The sequence below is a fragment of the Scleropages formosus genome, chromosome 23 (genome assembly GCF_900964775.1).
Source record: "Scleropages formosus chromosome 23, fSclFor1.1, whole genome shotgun sequence".
NCBI classification, from domain to species: Eukaryota; Metazoa; Chordata; class Actinopteri; order Osteoglossiformes; family Osteoglossidae; genus Scleropages; species Scleropages formosus.
In genome coordinates, this window is record NC_041828.1 from 18,428,336 (window position 1) to 18,443,234 (window position 14,899).

The window sequence follows — 14,899 nt, forward strand, 5'->3', positions numbered from 1 at the left end:
TTAATTACATTAAAATGTTGTTATAGTCACATAAAGCGCTTTCACCTTTTTCTGTCGGTCAGCTGTGGTTATGATGCTATCAGTGTTGCATGTTTAACATAAGGAGAATAAATAAAACTCGCACGAGAGACCTATGTGACCTATGATTAGATATTCTATTGACTTTACAGTGAGAACTGAAACCAAATGACATTCATCTCTGTTCACCTGAATTTATAATGTGAGACTGAAGTAGTGGAACATTTAAGTCTGTCATTTTAAAGTAATGTTTGACAATGCCTGAAATGCATTATAATGTTTTAATTTTATTTGGCCAAATAAAAGAACAGTTACCTGGGAGTTCAAATAAAGAATTTCATTCTGTATTCATATGTTTAAAAACTCTTCAAATGCTTCCTCTTCAAATTTACTAGTCACCAAAACCATTATTGGTGTAAAGAGACTTCTTGGCAATGAACGTGAGAAGCTCATCATTTGTGCAACCTGTGAGAAACATACAAGCACGGTAATACATATGTACAGCGCGTTCAGTTGGTTCTGGTGATCGCAGCCGTTGGGCGAGCTTTCAGCTTGAAGAGTTCCGGGACTGGTCTGAGGCTGTCTTGGTAGAAATCCAAACCCGTGATGAGCTCCACGTCTCTCACTCTTGACTGGTGAAACCAAAGTAAGTCCTCGACCCACTGAGATGGTGCTTCGTGGCTCTGGCAAAGTCGATTGCACAAAGGACATTGGATCGTTACTCTTTGAGACACACACGGTGTAAAGTGTCACTTCGACATAGTCTCACGTTAGATTTTCAGACCTATTCTACAATTATATAGGAAGCAACATTTTAATAAAATAAAAACATTTCAATGTAATTTGTTTTTGTATTTTCACCGTAGTTGAACAAAAATCAGATACGCGATTGTTTGTATTTGCATGGCCGGATGATGGGACATCACCGCGTGAGGAAATTGGACAGGCTTACATTACACCACTCTGACACTGCTGCCCGGTGGGGAATCAGAAAGGACACGGTGTGCATCTCCTGCTGACAGCTGTCCACCATCTGTGTTGGGTCCTTACAGCTGGTGAGGACCATGAAGTAGTGAGTGGGGATCGGTATGCGGGTTCCAGGAAGAAACCTACGAGAGAAACAAGTATAGACTCATGAACGGCACAGCATTATAGGGCACAAATATTGGGAAAGACTATAAAATATAATTAGATATTCAAACACGTTAAACACCGCAGGGTGTGTTTTAGAACTTTTTAACCATTTGGCAACCGATTAATATATAAACAATAATTTACATTTACACATGTATTCGTTTAACAGACGCTTTTCTCCAAAGTGACGTACATCTCAGAGGAAATACAATTTGCTCATTATATTAGCAGGAAGAGACACTTAGATGCAGACGTGTGGTTCTTAAGTGCAGTTAGTTTGTGTCTGCATAAAATTTAATCAGAATATCAACAATATTTTTTGATATTTTCAAAATATCGTTATTTTTCAAAATATATCAAAAATTCGAAATATCGAAATACTTTGATTTTTTCAACAATAATTGATGACCTGTTATAGCATTATAGTACTGTTATAATGTTGTAGTATCTGGAAAATGAGTAAGTATATACATTAGGGGTGATAAAAAGTGGTACCCCAGTCCTGTTTATTTGAGTGTTTCACTTCCTAACTCTTGAAGGCACGTTTTTGAAGAAATTGGATCCCACAGGGCTGGTAAATCCCAACAGAATATAATATCGTGGGGGAATTTACCTTTAAACAAAAGTGCACACTTTTGTGTTCTTTACCAGCATTTATATGTTTCTCAGGTACCCTAGAGTGTGGTCAGCAATCATTTTTGCAAGTGAGTATCATGGTAAAAAAGCCACAAAATATAAGTGTGTGTTTGTGTGGGGTTGTTTATGAATTTGTGAGCGAGCGACAAGTCTTCATACTCTTGAATCTGGTCTGGGGTGTCACACCGTCCGTCGTAGTTGTAATCAAAGGCTGGTCCCAACACCGCATTGGTGCTGTTGTACTGCATGGCGTATTTCTTTAGCAGTACATTTTGGAAGTAAACCCAGATTTCTGGAAAAGAACAAACCCGGTTCCAAGGAAGCACTGGAAACAGCATGGAAAAATTTAAACAAAATGCAATGTTGGATGCCCTGAAGCTTTGATGAAGAGATTTGATTTGATTGGTGATCATAGCGGAGGTACGAAATTCTTTGGAAATCTATCAACAAGCGCCTTCTTTATTCCAGGTCATTGCTAAGATGTTGACTTGCCTGCTTTAAAGCAACATGGATGAGTGCATTTCTACAGTCTTAAGAGAGGTGCCAAACCAGTTTCCTGCAGTGATGGTCTACAGTATATGTACAGTAGAGACACAGACACATCTGAAATGAAGCTGAAATAACTAGCATGGGGTTTCCTAAGAGCCAGTCGGTGGTTCCCCTGTGGCTTCACTGCAAGAACTGTGCTGGGAAAATGCATTAAAAAGTACATCTGGAAGAATGATGTTGGCTCTGTCCTCACATCTATTAAGCACCCCTGCTGCAGAGGACCATCTTTGTATGGACTGTTGAAGTCCGGGGCTCATTTGTAACATGAGGTCTGGGTTCGGGGCTCGCCACTGTCGTGGGAATGCTAAATGAAGTGCAACGTGAACGTAACGTGTTCCAGCGTGATCGCACAAGCCTGCTTACTCTTGAACTCTGGGTACATGGGCACCACGTTGCTCATCAGCAGAGCGTCGTACTGCTCCTCCTCCGTACTGTTAAGGTCTGAAAACAGCACACAAGGTGAGTTTGGCCCATGGGAGTACAGAGCACTACCATTACCATATACAGTATGAAGCATCACGTGTCTACACACCAACACCTACACCTCCTTACCATGCTGGTAACCATGCCAGCCTAACACACACACACACACACAGTCTGAAACCGCTTGTCCCAAGCAGGGTTACGGCAAGCCGAAGTCTAACCCAGCAGCACAGGGTGCAAGGCTGGAGGGGGATGGGACACACCCCAGACAGGACGCCAGTCCATCGCAGGGCACCACAAGCAGGACTCGAACCCCAGACACACCAGAGAGGAAGACCCAACCAAGCCCACTGCGCCACCGAATCCCCCTCCCACATACACCTAGTTATTAACAAACACCTAGTCGCCATGACCGGGTCCTGCTCTTTGGTGGGTCTGGGGTTCAAGTCCCGCTTGGGGTGCCTTGCGATGGACTGGTGTCCCGTCCTGGGTGTGTCCCCTCCCCCTCCAGCCTTATGCCCTGTGTTGCCGGGTTAGGCTCCGGCTCCTCGCGACCCTGTATGGGACAAGCGGTTCAGACAGACAGACAGTCGCCATGACTCCCCAATTTAAGCCTTGACAGTGAGAAAGGACTTGTGCTGAAGTGAGAGAGAGAGGGACCAGAAACCAAGACGCTTCTGATCCCCCGCCCCCCCAACAACACACGCATCTTAACAGTTCCAGGAGTAAAGAATGCTGAATTCAGAAACCCTGAGTCAGTGTCCTTTGTCCAGTAACCTAGCCACAGTGAGTTTAAACTTTACACCCACGCCGGTTGCTTCTGTTCAGGAAATTCTGATGAAACATACTGGGAGGATATAAGAAAGCTGCAGTGATGTTCCTGTCATCGCTATAGTGTTCGCAGCGAGGGCTGCCGCCAGCTGGAATTCGAACGTCAGCTCTCAAGCAGTTGTTCTGAACTTCGGGCAAAGGATCCAAATTCTCCTGCAGGGACAGGAAACATGAAGCACAAACTAGGTTATCCCAAAATATTTCATGTTTAAATCTTCTTTATATTACGAAAGCCCACAGTTTTAGAGGATCCCCCCCATAAAATTCATGGAAACATGGCTGTCGTGTTCAAACTTCTTCTTCTTTGTGTATCTTAGAGCGCCATCCACAAGGTGGTGTACGTGCACACAAATTTTCCGGCTGGTACATGTGCAGTGAGGGGTGTGGCTTGTCTTACAGGTCTGCTCAGGGTGAAAGAGCTCCAAAGAGGCATGAAGGACTGTAAGCTGTAGGCGCTGATAAAGCCCTGCTGGTGGAGAAGGCAGTACTTTCCACCCGCTTGTAACAGCCTGGGCCTTCCGAAAGGCATGTGTTTCTTCTCGCTGGCTGACACTGGGGAAAAGTTCCATGCAAACACAAGTCAGACCACACGCCTCTCTCCTCACCTTCATTTACACTTATTCATTTAACAGATGTTTTTCTCCAACGTGACGCACGACCTGGTGATGATCTCACCTTCTTCCAATGTCAGATTCAAGCGGGAATTCAACGCAATTATGTCCTAAAAGAAACAAGCAATGGATTTTGATTAGCAAAGGAATATACACACACACACAGACTGAAACCACTTGTCCCAAGCAGGGTCACAGCAAACTGGAGCCTAACCCGGCAACAAAGGGCATAAGGCTGGAGGGGGAGGGGACACACCCAGGACAGGACGCCAGTCTCTCACAAGGCACCTCAAGCAGGATTTGAACCCCAGACCCCCCCGGAGAGCAGGACCCAGTCAAGCCCACTGCACCACCACGCCCCCCGCATTATACTATGCACGTATAATGATAATGTACCATATATGTGCTATGTTAACTATTTTTACATCTAGTGTGAACAAAGCTCTAATATGTAAGGATTGTTTTCAGCTGTTATTATTATAGCCTTAACCTCTCAACTCCATAATTTGGAACCTGAACCTAGTTTGACTGGGAATGGGATACATACATATGTACTACTTCTGGTCCTCAGCGATGCACTTTGTAATGTTCTAAAATCGCTTCATAAGGATGCCCCCTTTTTTCAGAAGCGAGTCAAAGTGTAGAGTAAATCATCAGCTCCAACTATATCTGACAATCCCTGCATCTCAACTGAACATCAAGCCTTTGTTTCTCAGATATGTAGGAGAAATATTCATGCAACCAGACATAATTTTGACAGGCAATGCAGCATGAAGTTCATCACCAGAATTACCGAAGATTTTTGATCGCAAACTTAAGTAGAATCTCCTGAACGTATTGTGGGTACAGTAACAATACAGGGTTCCGTGTTGCAGCCTGAGGAATCACACAAAGCGTACAAATCTAGAAGCAAAAACCAACGTGGAAGTGTGTCTTACGTGAAATGTGTTCAATATACAAAATACGTATCATTAAATGAGGACTGGAGGGAGAGTGTGTCACGGCAAGTTCTCCGAAGTTCTCAGTTCACTCGAAGAAGTTCATGTTCAAGTTCAAGCATAAAGATGGAGGTGTTGGCGCACGGAGACCCTTGCCTTGTCGGGGCAGGAGCAGTCAAGATCATCTGTGGAGTTCAGGGACAGGAGCGGGCACTGCAGAGGTGCTGTCTGCTCAGCAGGGAAAGTTGGCTCATGTCTAGGCTTCCTCAGGAGGTGGTTGAGACTGCCATGGGTGCCGTTGTTGGGCGCTGGTGTTACTTCCAGCAGATCTGTTCGTGCAGAAAAGGCAAATCCACTGATGTTGCCCTATCATGTTCTGTTCCAGTGTTCCCCATTCCGATGGACATTTGCTACTTTAAGGCCGTGTCATCAGGAGGAAGGTGTACTGCTGCAGCGCACTTCCGGCTAGAGAACTGCTCTTTTACTGTGAGCACCTACCACACATGAGATTGTACACTTCCACATTGGAGAATGGCTCCACTTGAGTCTTGTACAGGAACTTGGGCCCATAGCTCACAAACATGGCCTGAGGAAATGCTTACAATGAACATTTATACATCTTTTTAGGCAGGGCTGGATTTGTGTGTGTACGCCTTAGGCACTTTCACTACTAAATGTACAAAAAAGACTGGTTGACACCAAGTCAACTGCATCAACTGACATGATGCGCTTCAATGCAAACCACATGATTGATGGAGAAAGAAAAGAAAGAAATCTTGGAAAATGCCTGGAATTATGGAAATTCATTTCCGGAATGTAGTTTTGAAGTTTCAGCTGGATTAAATATCTCTCACAATCTTTTATCCTCATGAGCCCTGTGCCTACAGTGGTCAACGGAAAATCCAGCACCGTCCTTATGACGGCCGTGGCTCTTTTTTTCTTCTATTCATCGGCAAACTCCTCACCTGCATGCTGGTCACGTCATTATCGTAACCGTGAGTTCCACCTTCGCAGTAAGTCAGAGATCCTTTGTACCTGTAGCAACACAGAATATATAGTTTTAGCAGAGTTATACATACTCATTTAGCTGAATCGTCTCTCCAAAGCAACTTATGGCTTTATCCATTCATATAGCTGGGCATTTTTTAACGAGGGGAATTTTGAGTAAGCACCTTGCGCAAGGGCACTTCACTGGAGGTGAGATTCAATCCCGTATCCTTTGAGTCCAAAGGCGGTGGCTACCCAGTAGGTCCCCAGCTGCCCCAACTCACAGTCCTTGTTAATACCAGGCAATTCATGTTCATGAAAACATGTCGGATCCATAGCATGCGGTAAGGGAGACTCAGAGCACAGGGGCTTCACACAGTACCAAACTGCTCTATCTTGCGTACTAAGTAGAAGCTTTACCCTCTCGCCCACCCCAAACCAAGAGGCCTCGCCTATACTCTTCTCCTCTGGGATGGTGGTGTTCTCAGCATGTGTTCCTGCTGTGAAGGGCAAGAGGCACAACCTTGCAAACAACCATTTGGGCTCAACAAGCACGACGACGTCCTCGATGCGTCGGCTATTGGCGTAGTGGAAGCGTTTGGGCAGGTGGGCTTTCAGGAAAGGTTTCACCTTCTGGTCTGTCTTCTTACACTAGGTGTCCCAGGGAAGAAGATACCACCTTCATTATTTGTCTTAAGGTCTCACACTGTCAATTAACTCAGAAAATTCAAAATGTGAACTCACAAAAATCTGTGCATTTTCTATGATATGTTTTGTGCACATTTCTGAAAGGGTCTAACTTTCAAGTAGAAAACGTCATTTAGTCAACAGGCATGTATTTTAAATTATATGCCTGCATTTTCATTTCCCAAAACAGCAACTCGGTATTTGAAGTATTTTGCATTGATAGGCAGTAAAAGTAACTTTACTAATACTTTTAGTTTCTTAATTATTACTTACAGTCATGTTGGCCACAAGTTCTGCGGAATTCACTGTATAAGGAACAAAGAGGCAAAGAAAATATTTAATTTCCACTGTTATCAACATTGCACAGCCAAGATAGTTCGCACGGCAACATTTTCCTATTTTCCCCCACGTTTCCTTTCAAAGTAACACAATGTGAGGTCTCGCAACTGCAACAAGTACTGTTACTACTGAGCCCAGAGCCACTCTTTTTTCTAATTATCTTTGGAAGGAGCATAACTCACAAGTCTGGTCTTTGTTTTGCGACCTGATTCTGCCAAAAGCCCCCTGGTTCACGTGCAGGTGATTTATATTTCCAACCATGTCCTCGAGGATCTCCATGCGGTCGCAGCTGGTTTCCTCCATGCCTGTAATCAGAAGTTCTCAGAAGATGTACCTCAGTCCCCTTCATCTGGCTTCATCTGGTTTCATCTGCCTCTCTGCTCAGTTCAGTCTAGTTCAGCTCAGAAATTGGAAGCGTACGCTATCATTTGTGGCATGCAGGAGATCCTCATCATGCTTCACTCACTCGAAATGTTGCACCTTGTACTTCCCACCACCCAACTCTTTGTGGTATTACACAGCTATCGTTCCTTTAAACAGTCTTTTGGACACTAGCGACACAACCAAACCCCAGACTCCTATTTATTTATGCTTACCGTGATCAGCTACAATAATTATGTTGACACACTGGTGGAGGTCCATCTGCTTGAGTCCGTTCATCAGCTGACCGATGATCCTATCGACTCCCTGGATGGCCTCAATGACCTGAAGGCATTTCGGCAATTACTTGGAGAGAGCGGGGAAGGACGCGGGATGGGGGATGTGAAAATATTTGGGTGCCGCCAGTGCTCCTATTTTCACTTGTTCCATCTTGCCATTCTTAGCGATTTACTGTAAGGGGCACATTGGTATCCCAACTCTAAGTTCTGATCAGAACAGCAGATCTGAAAAAATATATATTTACCTATCCTGGGTCTAAAGTTGACTAACAAATTAAACTGCAGTCACACTGATAAAGTGCAACTTGAAATACACTATTACTGGAAAGGAATGTAACTATGTAAAGAAACGTATATAACACAAGTAAATTAAAGTACTGATAGTGCGTGTGCAACAGCGAAAAGATGTGGTATTTATGTGAGGGAAAGGCAAAGTATTTAGTCTAACCTTGAAAATGAAACGCTTCCAACTGAACTTTAACCCACAATACACAGTAAAAGCCATATCAAGGCTGCATGCCCTGGTGTAACTATTACGGGTTACGTCAAATACGGTAAACTCTTACTGTTACGTTACTTTGGCAAACTACTGGTTTTGGGGGAAAAAGCAGCTGGGAAAACAACAGAAAAAGAGAAGGCGTGTGTGTTGGGAAACACTGATTTTAACATGAGTCAGTTTAAACAAAATGTGTCTGCTTCAGCCCTCCATTTCTGATTATAACCTGTTTCTGACAAGTCGGTCAGTCCTGCTTTCCACTTTCAGTAAATCATACACAGAATTTATTAACACCCAGAACACTGAAAGAACCACAAATACATTTTTTTTTTTTTCCAATTTATAGCATGAGGACATTAGCCTCGCCTAAACCTGAAAAGGACAGGCAAGCAGCTTATCTGCGGTTTTGCAAGTCAGCAGAAATCTGTCGGGTTTTATATCAAGGCTCTGCTGCTCCTGCTCGAACCTGCATGTGCGTACGTGTGTGAATTGAGAGGGCGCAGTGTGGCTGCGTTCTCAGTTGCCCCTCACCCCGCCGCTGACAGGCCCAAAGCTGTGCCCCGACTTGTCCGGCTCCTCCAGGTAAAGAGTGTAAAAATCGGGCCTGTGGGGAACAGTCAGACTCTTGCTGTGTGGTCGTGACCAAACACTCATCACATGACCGCGACCACGGGGCGGGTGCTGATACCTTGTATCCTCAGGCATCCTGAGCCACTGCAGGACTCCAAACACCCGTTCTTCAAAGGGCACCTTTCTGGAATGATGATGGAGAAGTGAAGGGTGCGCAGGGTTTCGAGGAATAAGAGCGTTCACACATATAACCATGTTTGGAAATATAATATGCAGTATAATATGACATAATATTGGCAGTACCCATCATAGTCTTTGTATATATCGGGAAAATGTCCGTTGATCTTGACATCTGAGCCAGGCCAGAAATATGTTCCTGATTTTAGTCCCTCATTCATAGCAGTGTGCCAGATCTGCAAACCAAAATGCAGGAGAGCGACAGTTATGGCTACGCATCCTCATTTTCCTTGTGCGGGTTATGACATTGTGGACCTTGTCAGAACGTTTGTTAAAGCTCTCAGATCTTTGAGCTGTCAGACGTTTCAAAGGGCCACTCCCAGCCGGTAATTCTCAGGTGCTTGACACGCAAGAAAGCTGCTCTATATAGTGGAAAGCTGAGATTTACTCAAGCCAAAATCGCCTCGGCAGAACAATGTCAGTTCTTTTCCATGAGCCAGGGTCACCTGGTCATGACCCGTTAATGACATAGTCCACATTCATACCGTAATCTCAGCTTAACCTACTAAACCACTCAGGAGGTCAGGAAACTAGTTGTGGTACTGTTCATTGCTTGAACTTAAAGCTTTTACTTTTCTTTTCATAGGTCCTTAATATATGGTTAGGGTTAGGGTTACACTTAGGAAAATAGTGTTGGTACTTTCAGTTGCCTGTAAGCTTATTCTTTATTTTCATATACTATTAGTAAGACGAGAGGCGCGGTGGCACGGTGGCGCAGCGGCACAGTGGGTTGGGCCTGTGCCTGCTCTGTGGTGGGTCTGGGGTTCGAGTTCTGCTTTGGGTGCCTTGCGATGGACTGGTGCCCTGTCCTGGGTGTGTCCCCCTCCAGCCTTACGCCCGGTGTTGCTGAGTTAGGCTCTGGCTTGCCTCGACTCCACTTGGGACAACTTCAGACAATGTGTGTTTGTGTGCGTGTGTGTGTGTGTTTGTGTTTATGTATTAATAAGACCAAGAAAAAATGAGCATAACAGTATAACTCTGAAATTCTATTTCTGCAGCATTGTTAGCTGCAGCTCCACATGGCTACAACTAACATATGAAACAAGTGAACGGGTCTCACAGGTTGGCCAAGGTACCATCTAGGGTTGGACTTCTCGCTGTTTGACAGGCTGAAGGAAGCATCGAAGACCGGGTCGTACATATTGTTGTCGATTAGGCCGTGGGATTCCGCGTACAACCCCTGAATGCACCAGAAAGCGAGAGTTCAATTCATATCCTCTAAAATACAATATTCAGAAAATAAGAGATAATTTTTTAGAGGCATTACAGGCCGCCACACAAAAAATATCTACCACTTGGTTGTACTCTAAAGATGGTAAATCAAAGGGTAGCAGGTGGCATTGAAGTCTGCGCTGCTGCCTTTGGACTTGGAGGCTGGAGGTTTGGACCCTACCTCCTGTTGTAGTACCCATGAGCACAGTACTTACCTCAACTGCTCTAGTAAAAACACATTACCCGGACACTCCGGTTCACTGCGACCCCACTTGGGACAAGCGGTTTTAGCCAGTGTGTGTGTGTATGAGATGACGGGGGGAGAATGAACTCACCGTAACGATTGTGTAGTGGTTGGGAAACGTCATGCTAGGAAACACAGCCTGCATGTATGGTGCGTAAGTCCCACAGTTCTCTACGTGGAGAAAACACACAAGTTTTCATAATATCCTCTATCTGGCATGTAGGTTTTTAAGATGGTTAAGGACTCGTTTCCAAACACTGCTTTGGCTCCATTACGTGTGTGTTTCGTTTCCTTCTAATTTCGAGGGGTTTTCACTCACTCAGTTTGTCTATGACCGGTATGATTTTGCTCCACGTTGTCAGGTACTCAGCCTGGAACCCATCCAAAGAGACCAGGAGCAGCGGCTGCCTCGAGAAGCTGGGTGTGAGAGTCGACGGTCAATGCAGCGCTTTCGCACACTCCAAAACAAAGCTGCAATGTTCCTTCAGTGTCCTCAAATGTGTGGACGGTGGTACCTTGGTGGGCATTTTGGAGCTACCATCTCCTCACACACATCATCCTTCCACTCGGTCTCACCTGGGCGAAGACACAACAAGCCCACTTGAAAAAGTCCTTCACCACGCCACTCGGCTCACGCACCGGAAGAGCCAATCCCCAACAGCATGAACGTTCTCGTCGCTAACATCATTCCCACTTGGCGTCAGAGCAAAGGACTGTTCCGGAGGCCTCCGTACCTTGGCAGACAATTTTGAAGTTGGTACAGCAGTCTCCCTGTCCCAGGCAGTCACTGGAGCAATGGCACTTGCTGTCCTGGATCCTCTTTTCACCGCAGCGTAGTTTAGTGCACTCCCACTGCTGAGCTATTCCCAGGTGGGAATTAAGTTAGGGCCAAATAAATTCTGTTCAAAAATCTGCATCAGGGTCAGCTTAATAATTAGGTGATCTTGGGCAACTGACTTCGAGGCACCAAAATTTTGCACCAGCAAGTTTTGCCACTAAAATCAAAATTGTGATCTTGAAAGAAGTTATAAATACTTTGCTTAACAATAAACAATTTTATTAGAAAAAAAGATCTTCCACGTTATATGTGGTGCAAATTTGGCAAGGCACAACTTCGCCCCGCGCCCTTGAAATGTCGCAATTTTGTAGGGAATGTTTTCTATGAAACGAGTTGTTGCTCTACACTGTGCATAACATTTGCTCGTTTAGCTGATACTGTTTTACTGGAGCAATTTAGGGTAAGTACCTTGCTCAGGGGTACTAAAGCTGGAAGTGGGGATCAGACCTGTGGATTCAAAGGCAGTAGCTCAAACCACTGTGCTACCAGCTGTCTATTTGCAGTACAGCAATACTTTGCCCTACGTAGTTTCATGTTGCGTCGATTTCGACTTTATGTAAGTTTTTTGTTAAATATATACGGAAAAATACAATTCGTCTTCAGTCGGCTGACGCGACATTACGTCGGTCAGCCGAAAACATTAAAAATTGTTAAAAACATAAAAATCACTTAAAAACAATAAAAAAGTGTAAAAACAAATTAAAAAAAACGTTAAAGTACACACACACACACATTTTCTGAACCACTTGTCTCATATAGGGTCGCGGGGAACCGGAGCCTACCTGGCAACACAGGGCGTAAGGCCGGAGGGGGAGGGGACACACCCAGGACGGGACGCCAGTCCACCGCAAGGCACCCCAAGCGGGACTCGAACCCCAGACCCACTGGAGAGCAGGACCCGGTCCAACCCACTGCGCCACCGCGCCACCGCGCCCCCCTACGTTAAAGTATATAAAATAATATATTGTAATCTATAAAATCAATTAAAAGCTTAAAAATAAAAAAAAAAAATTGTCTTATTTACCTGCCATTTTTTGGAATTTTTTTTTTTGTTTTTGTTTTTTCTTTCCTTTATCATTAATTGAAGTGTTTACGTTTAAGGGGAATGCTTATTAGGGGTTTATATGGGGTCTAAATCGGGTTTTTAGTGGTTATTTCGTTTTCTGTCGTTTTTCAACTTAAGTCGTGCCCTTTGGAGCCAATTAACGACGTAGGGCGAGGTATTACTGTATATTTGTTCCCTTAAGTACCTTCAGTCTCAAACACAAGTTTAGTTTTCAGTCCGTTTTCAGTTGTGGAAGTATGAATGTGTGTTCTGTACACATACGAAATGTTCAGATATGTTTTCAAAAGTAATTACATAAAAAGTAGCATTTTATGTGGAAATTCAAATTTTATTTTCCCTTTTTGACAAGCTCTGTGTGTCCATATCTAAAATAAAAATATTTTTGTCATATATATGTCAGTATAACTTTATTAATTTAGAGATAGATATTTAAAGGGTGAATTTGGGGTGCGGTGGTGCAGTGGGTTGGACCACAGTCCTGCTCTCCGGTGGGTCTGGGGTTTGAGTCCTGCTTGGGGTGCCTTGCGATGGACTGGTGTCCCATCCTGGGTGTGTCCCCTCCCCCTCCGGCCTTACGCCCTGTGTTACCGGGTAGGCTCCGGTTCTCCGTGACCCCGTATGGGATGAGCGGTTCTGAAAATGTGTGTGTGTGTGTGTGTGTGTGTGTGTGTGTGTGTGTGTGTGTGTGTGTGTGTGTGTGTATTTAAAGGGTGCTGGATTGATTCGCACCAAAAAAAACAAGCGATGGCCCTGATGATGTGTAAAAATCCTGGAAAGTATGAGCACAGCTTACTGGGTAGGAGGCAGATGTCCTCAAAGTCGTAGCAGCAAGTGCCACTGGAGACACATTGAGCGTCGCAGCGACACCCTGGAGATTCATCACTGTACGGCTCATAGCAGTGGTCTTTGCAGGAGAATCGGGGCGGAACGTCTGCCAGATAGATTAATAAATGTAAAATGTGATGTAAATGGAACATCTGGTAATTCTAAGGAGCAGGAAATGACCCAACATACAGTTGGTACAGCAATGTATTTCACATGGTCACATCTATCTATCTATCTATCTATCTCCTCTGAGATCTGCATTCAGTTTAACTTCGACTTTGGAAGTTCAGGGAATACATTTTTAATTCATGCAAAATAGGTTTCCAGAAAATGCACAACCACTTTCATAAGATTTTGCTGGCTCACTTCTGAGTGCAGCTCATATGTAAAGTCCTGTGGGGGCTGGAGCCCATGCAATGAGGTCTGGTGACCCCCTGGGTGATGCCTCTATGTGGAGATTTACCGTTTTGCCGACAGTTTTGTAGCTGCAGTCCAAGGCCCAGTCCCAGCCCCAGGATGATGACAACAACGGAGACGGACAAGGCGCCAATCTAGAGGCAGAAGACAGCAAACACTGCAGAACAGTGTCTTCATCCACACGCGCACATGCACACACACGTTTCACGCACAGTAAACTGTGAATCAGATTGAGTCCGATCATCAGTTTCGCTCACCAAATTATCACATTGATTACAAATCGTCGTATTAAACAGCATCCTATAATATGCAGTTTAATACAATCATTTGTAATCAATGAGCTAATTCCTTTAATTCGAGCTTGACATCCATCACAACAACAATTACAACAAAACATGTGCTAATATTTACTGTCTGAGTCAAAATAACAGGCACCTGATTTAGTCCTGAAGTACAATTTGGCTTTATACTGATAATAATTAGGAGTCTAGGTAAAAAATACCAGGGTACTATTCTCCCTCATACACAAACATTTTTAAATATAACTGTTACAAGCTATAGCTGTTTATCTAAAATTAACTGATAGGTGGGACTGAATACTAACAACATATTCAATTCTATTTATTTTATATTAAATGGGATCCTTGTCAGTTTCTCTCAAAGGGCTTAACATGAGATGGAATGTAAAATAGTTTACGTCTTTGCATATTTTCAATCTTGAATACTGCATATGTTTAAATTCTTCATTTTAAAGAATAATGAAATATGCAGTCTATTTGACAATAACTATCAAATTGCATATAAAGTGCTCTTCGAGCTTTTGCCATGGCATTGTTTTCCGCAGGAACCCTTTTTGTTTGCGAAAAAGAAACTTCCAGCGCAGCTTTTGTTAAACGTGATACGGAGAATTTAACCTGTGACAGGTTACCATATGAGCTCTACTCATCAGCTCTCGTTGTAGGACCTAAAACCCATATTGTAGCAAGGGTTGAAATAAGATAAGCGCCCAGTACTCACAATTATCGCTTTCTTCCTCTTTTTCAACTCCTTCGTGTAGCCCATTGTCCGTCCCTCCTATATTGCGCTATACAGTGTACAACTCAAATGCCTGGTGGCCCCTTGGAAGCCGAACAGATGTCAACAGCTGTTAAAAACCTCCACGGTCCAGGTGAACGATAAGAG

The 14,899-nt window shown here is 44.0% G+C and overlaps 1 protein-coding gene across 1 annotated transcript; it reads right to left on the bottom strand.

Annotated features, from left to right (window-relative positions):
- Positions 1-339: 339 nt before the first annotated feature.
- LOC108919261 (ectonucleotide pyrophosphatase/phosphodiesterase family member 3) lies at positions 340-14,779 on the bottom strand. Its single transcript, XM_018727128.2, has 25 exons — positions 14,735-14,779; positions 13,764-13,851; positions 13,269-13,406; positions 11,306-11,431; positions 11,087-11,147; positions 10,891-10,988; positions 10,663-10,742; positions 10,176-10,295; positions 9,182-9,291; positions 8,997-9,062; positions 8,840-8,912; positions 7,750-7,858; positions 7,336-7,458; positions 7,088-7,119; positions 6,651-6,778; positions 6,106-6,175; positions 5,639-5,726; positions 5,297-5,469; positions 4,267-4,312; positions 3,989-4,143; positions 3,609-3,744; positions 2,701-2,778; positions 1,948-2,080; positions 971-1,127; positions 340-701 (listed from the first exon to the last, which is right to left on the bottom strand). Exons 1-25 carry the CDS (start codon positions 14,777-14,779, stop codon positions 528-530), a joined length of 2,607 nt encoding a protein of 868 aa, XP_018582644.2. The 3' UTR covers positions 340-527.
- Positions 14,780-14,899: the final 120 nt, after the last annotated feature.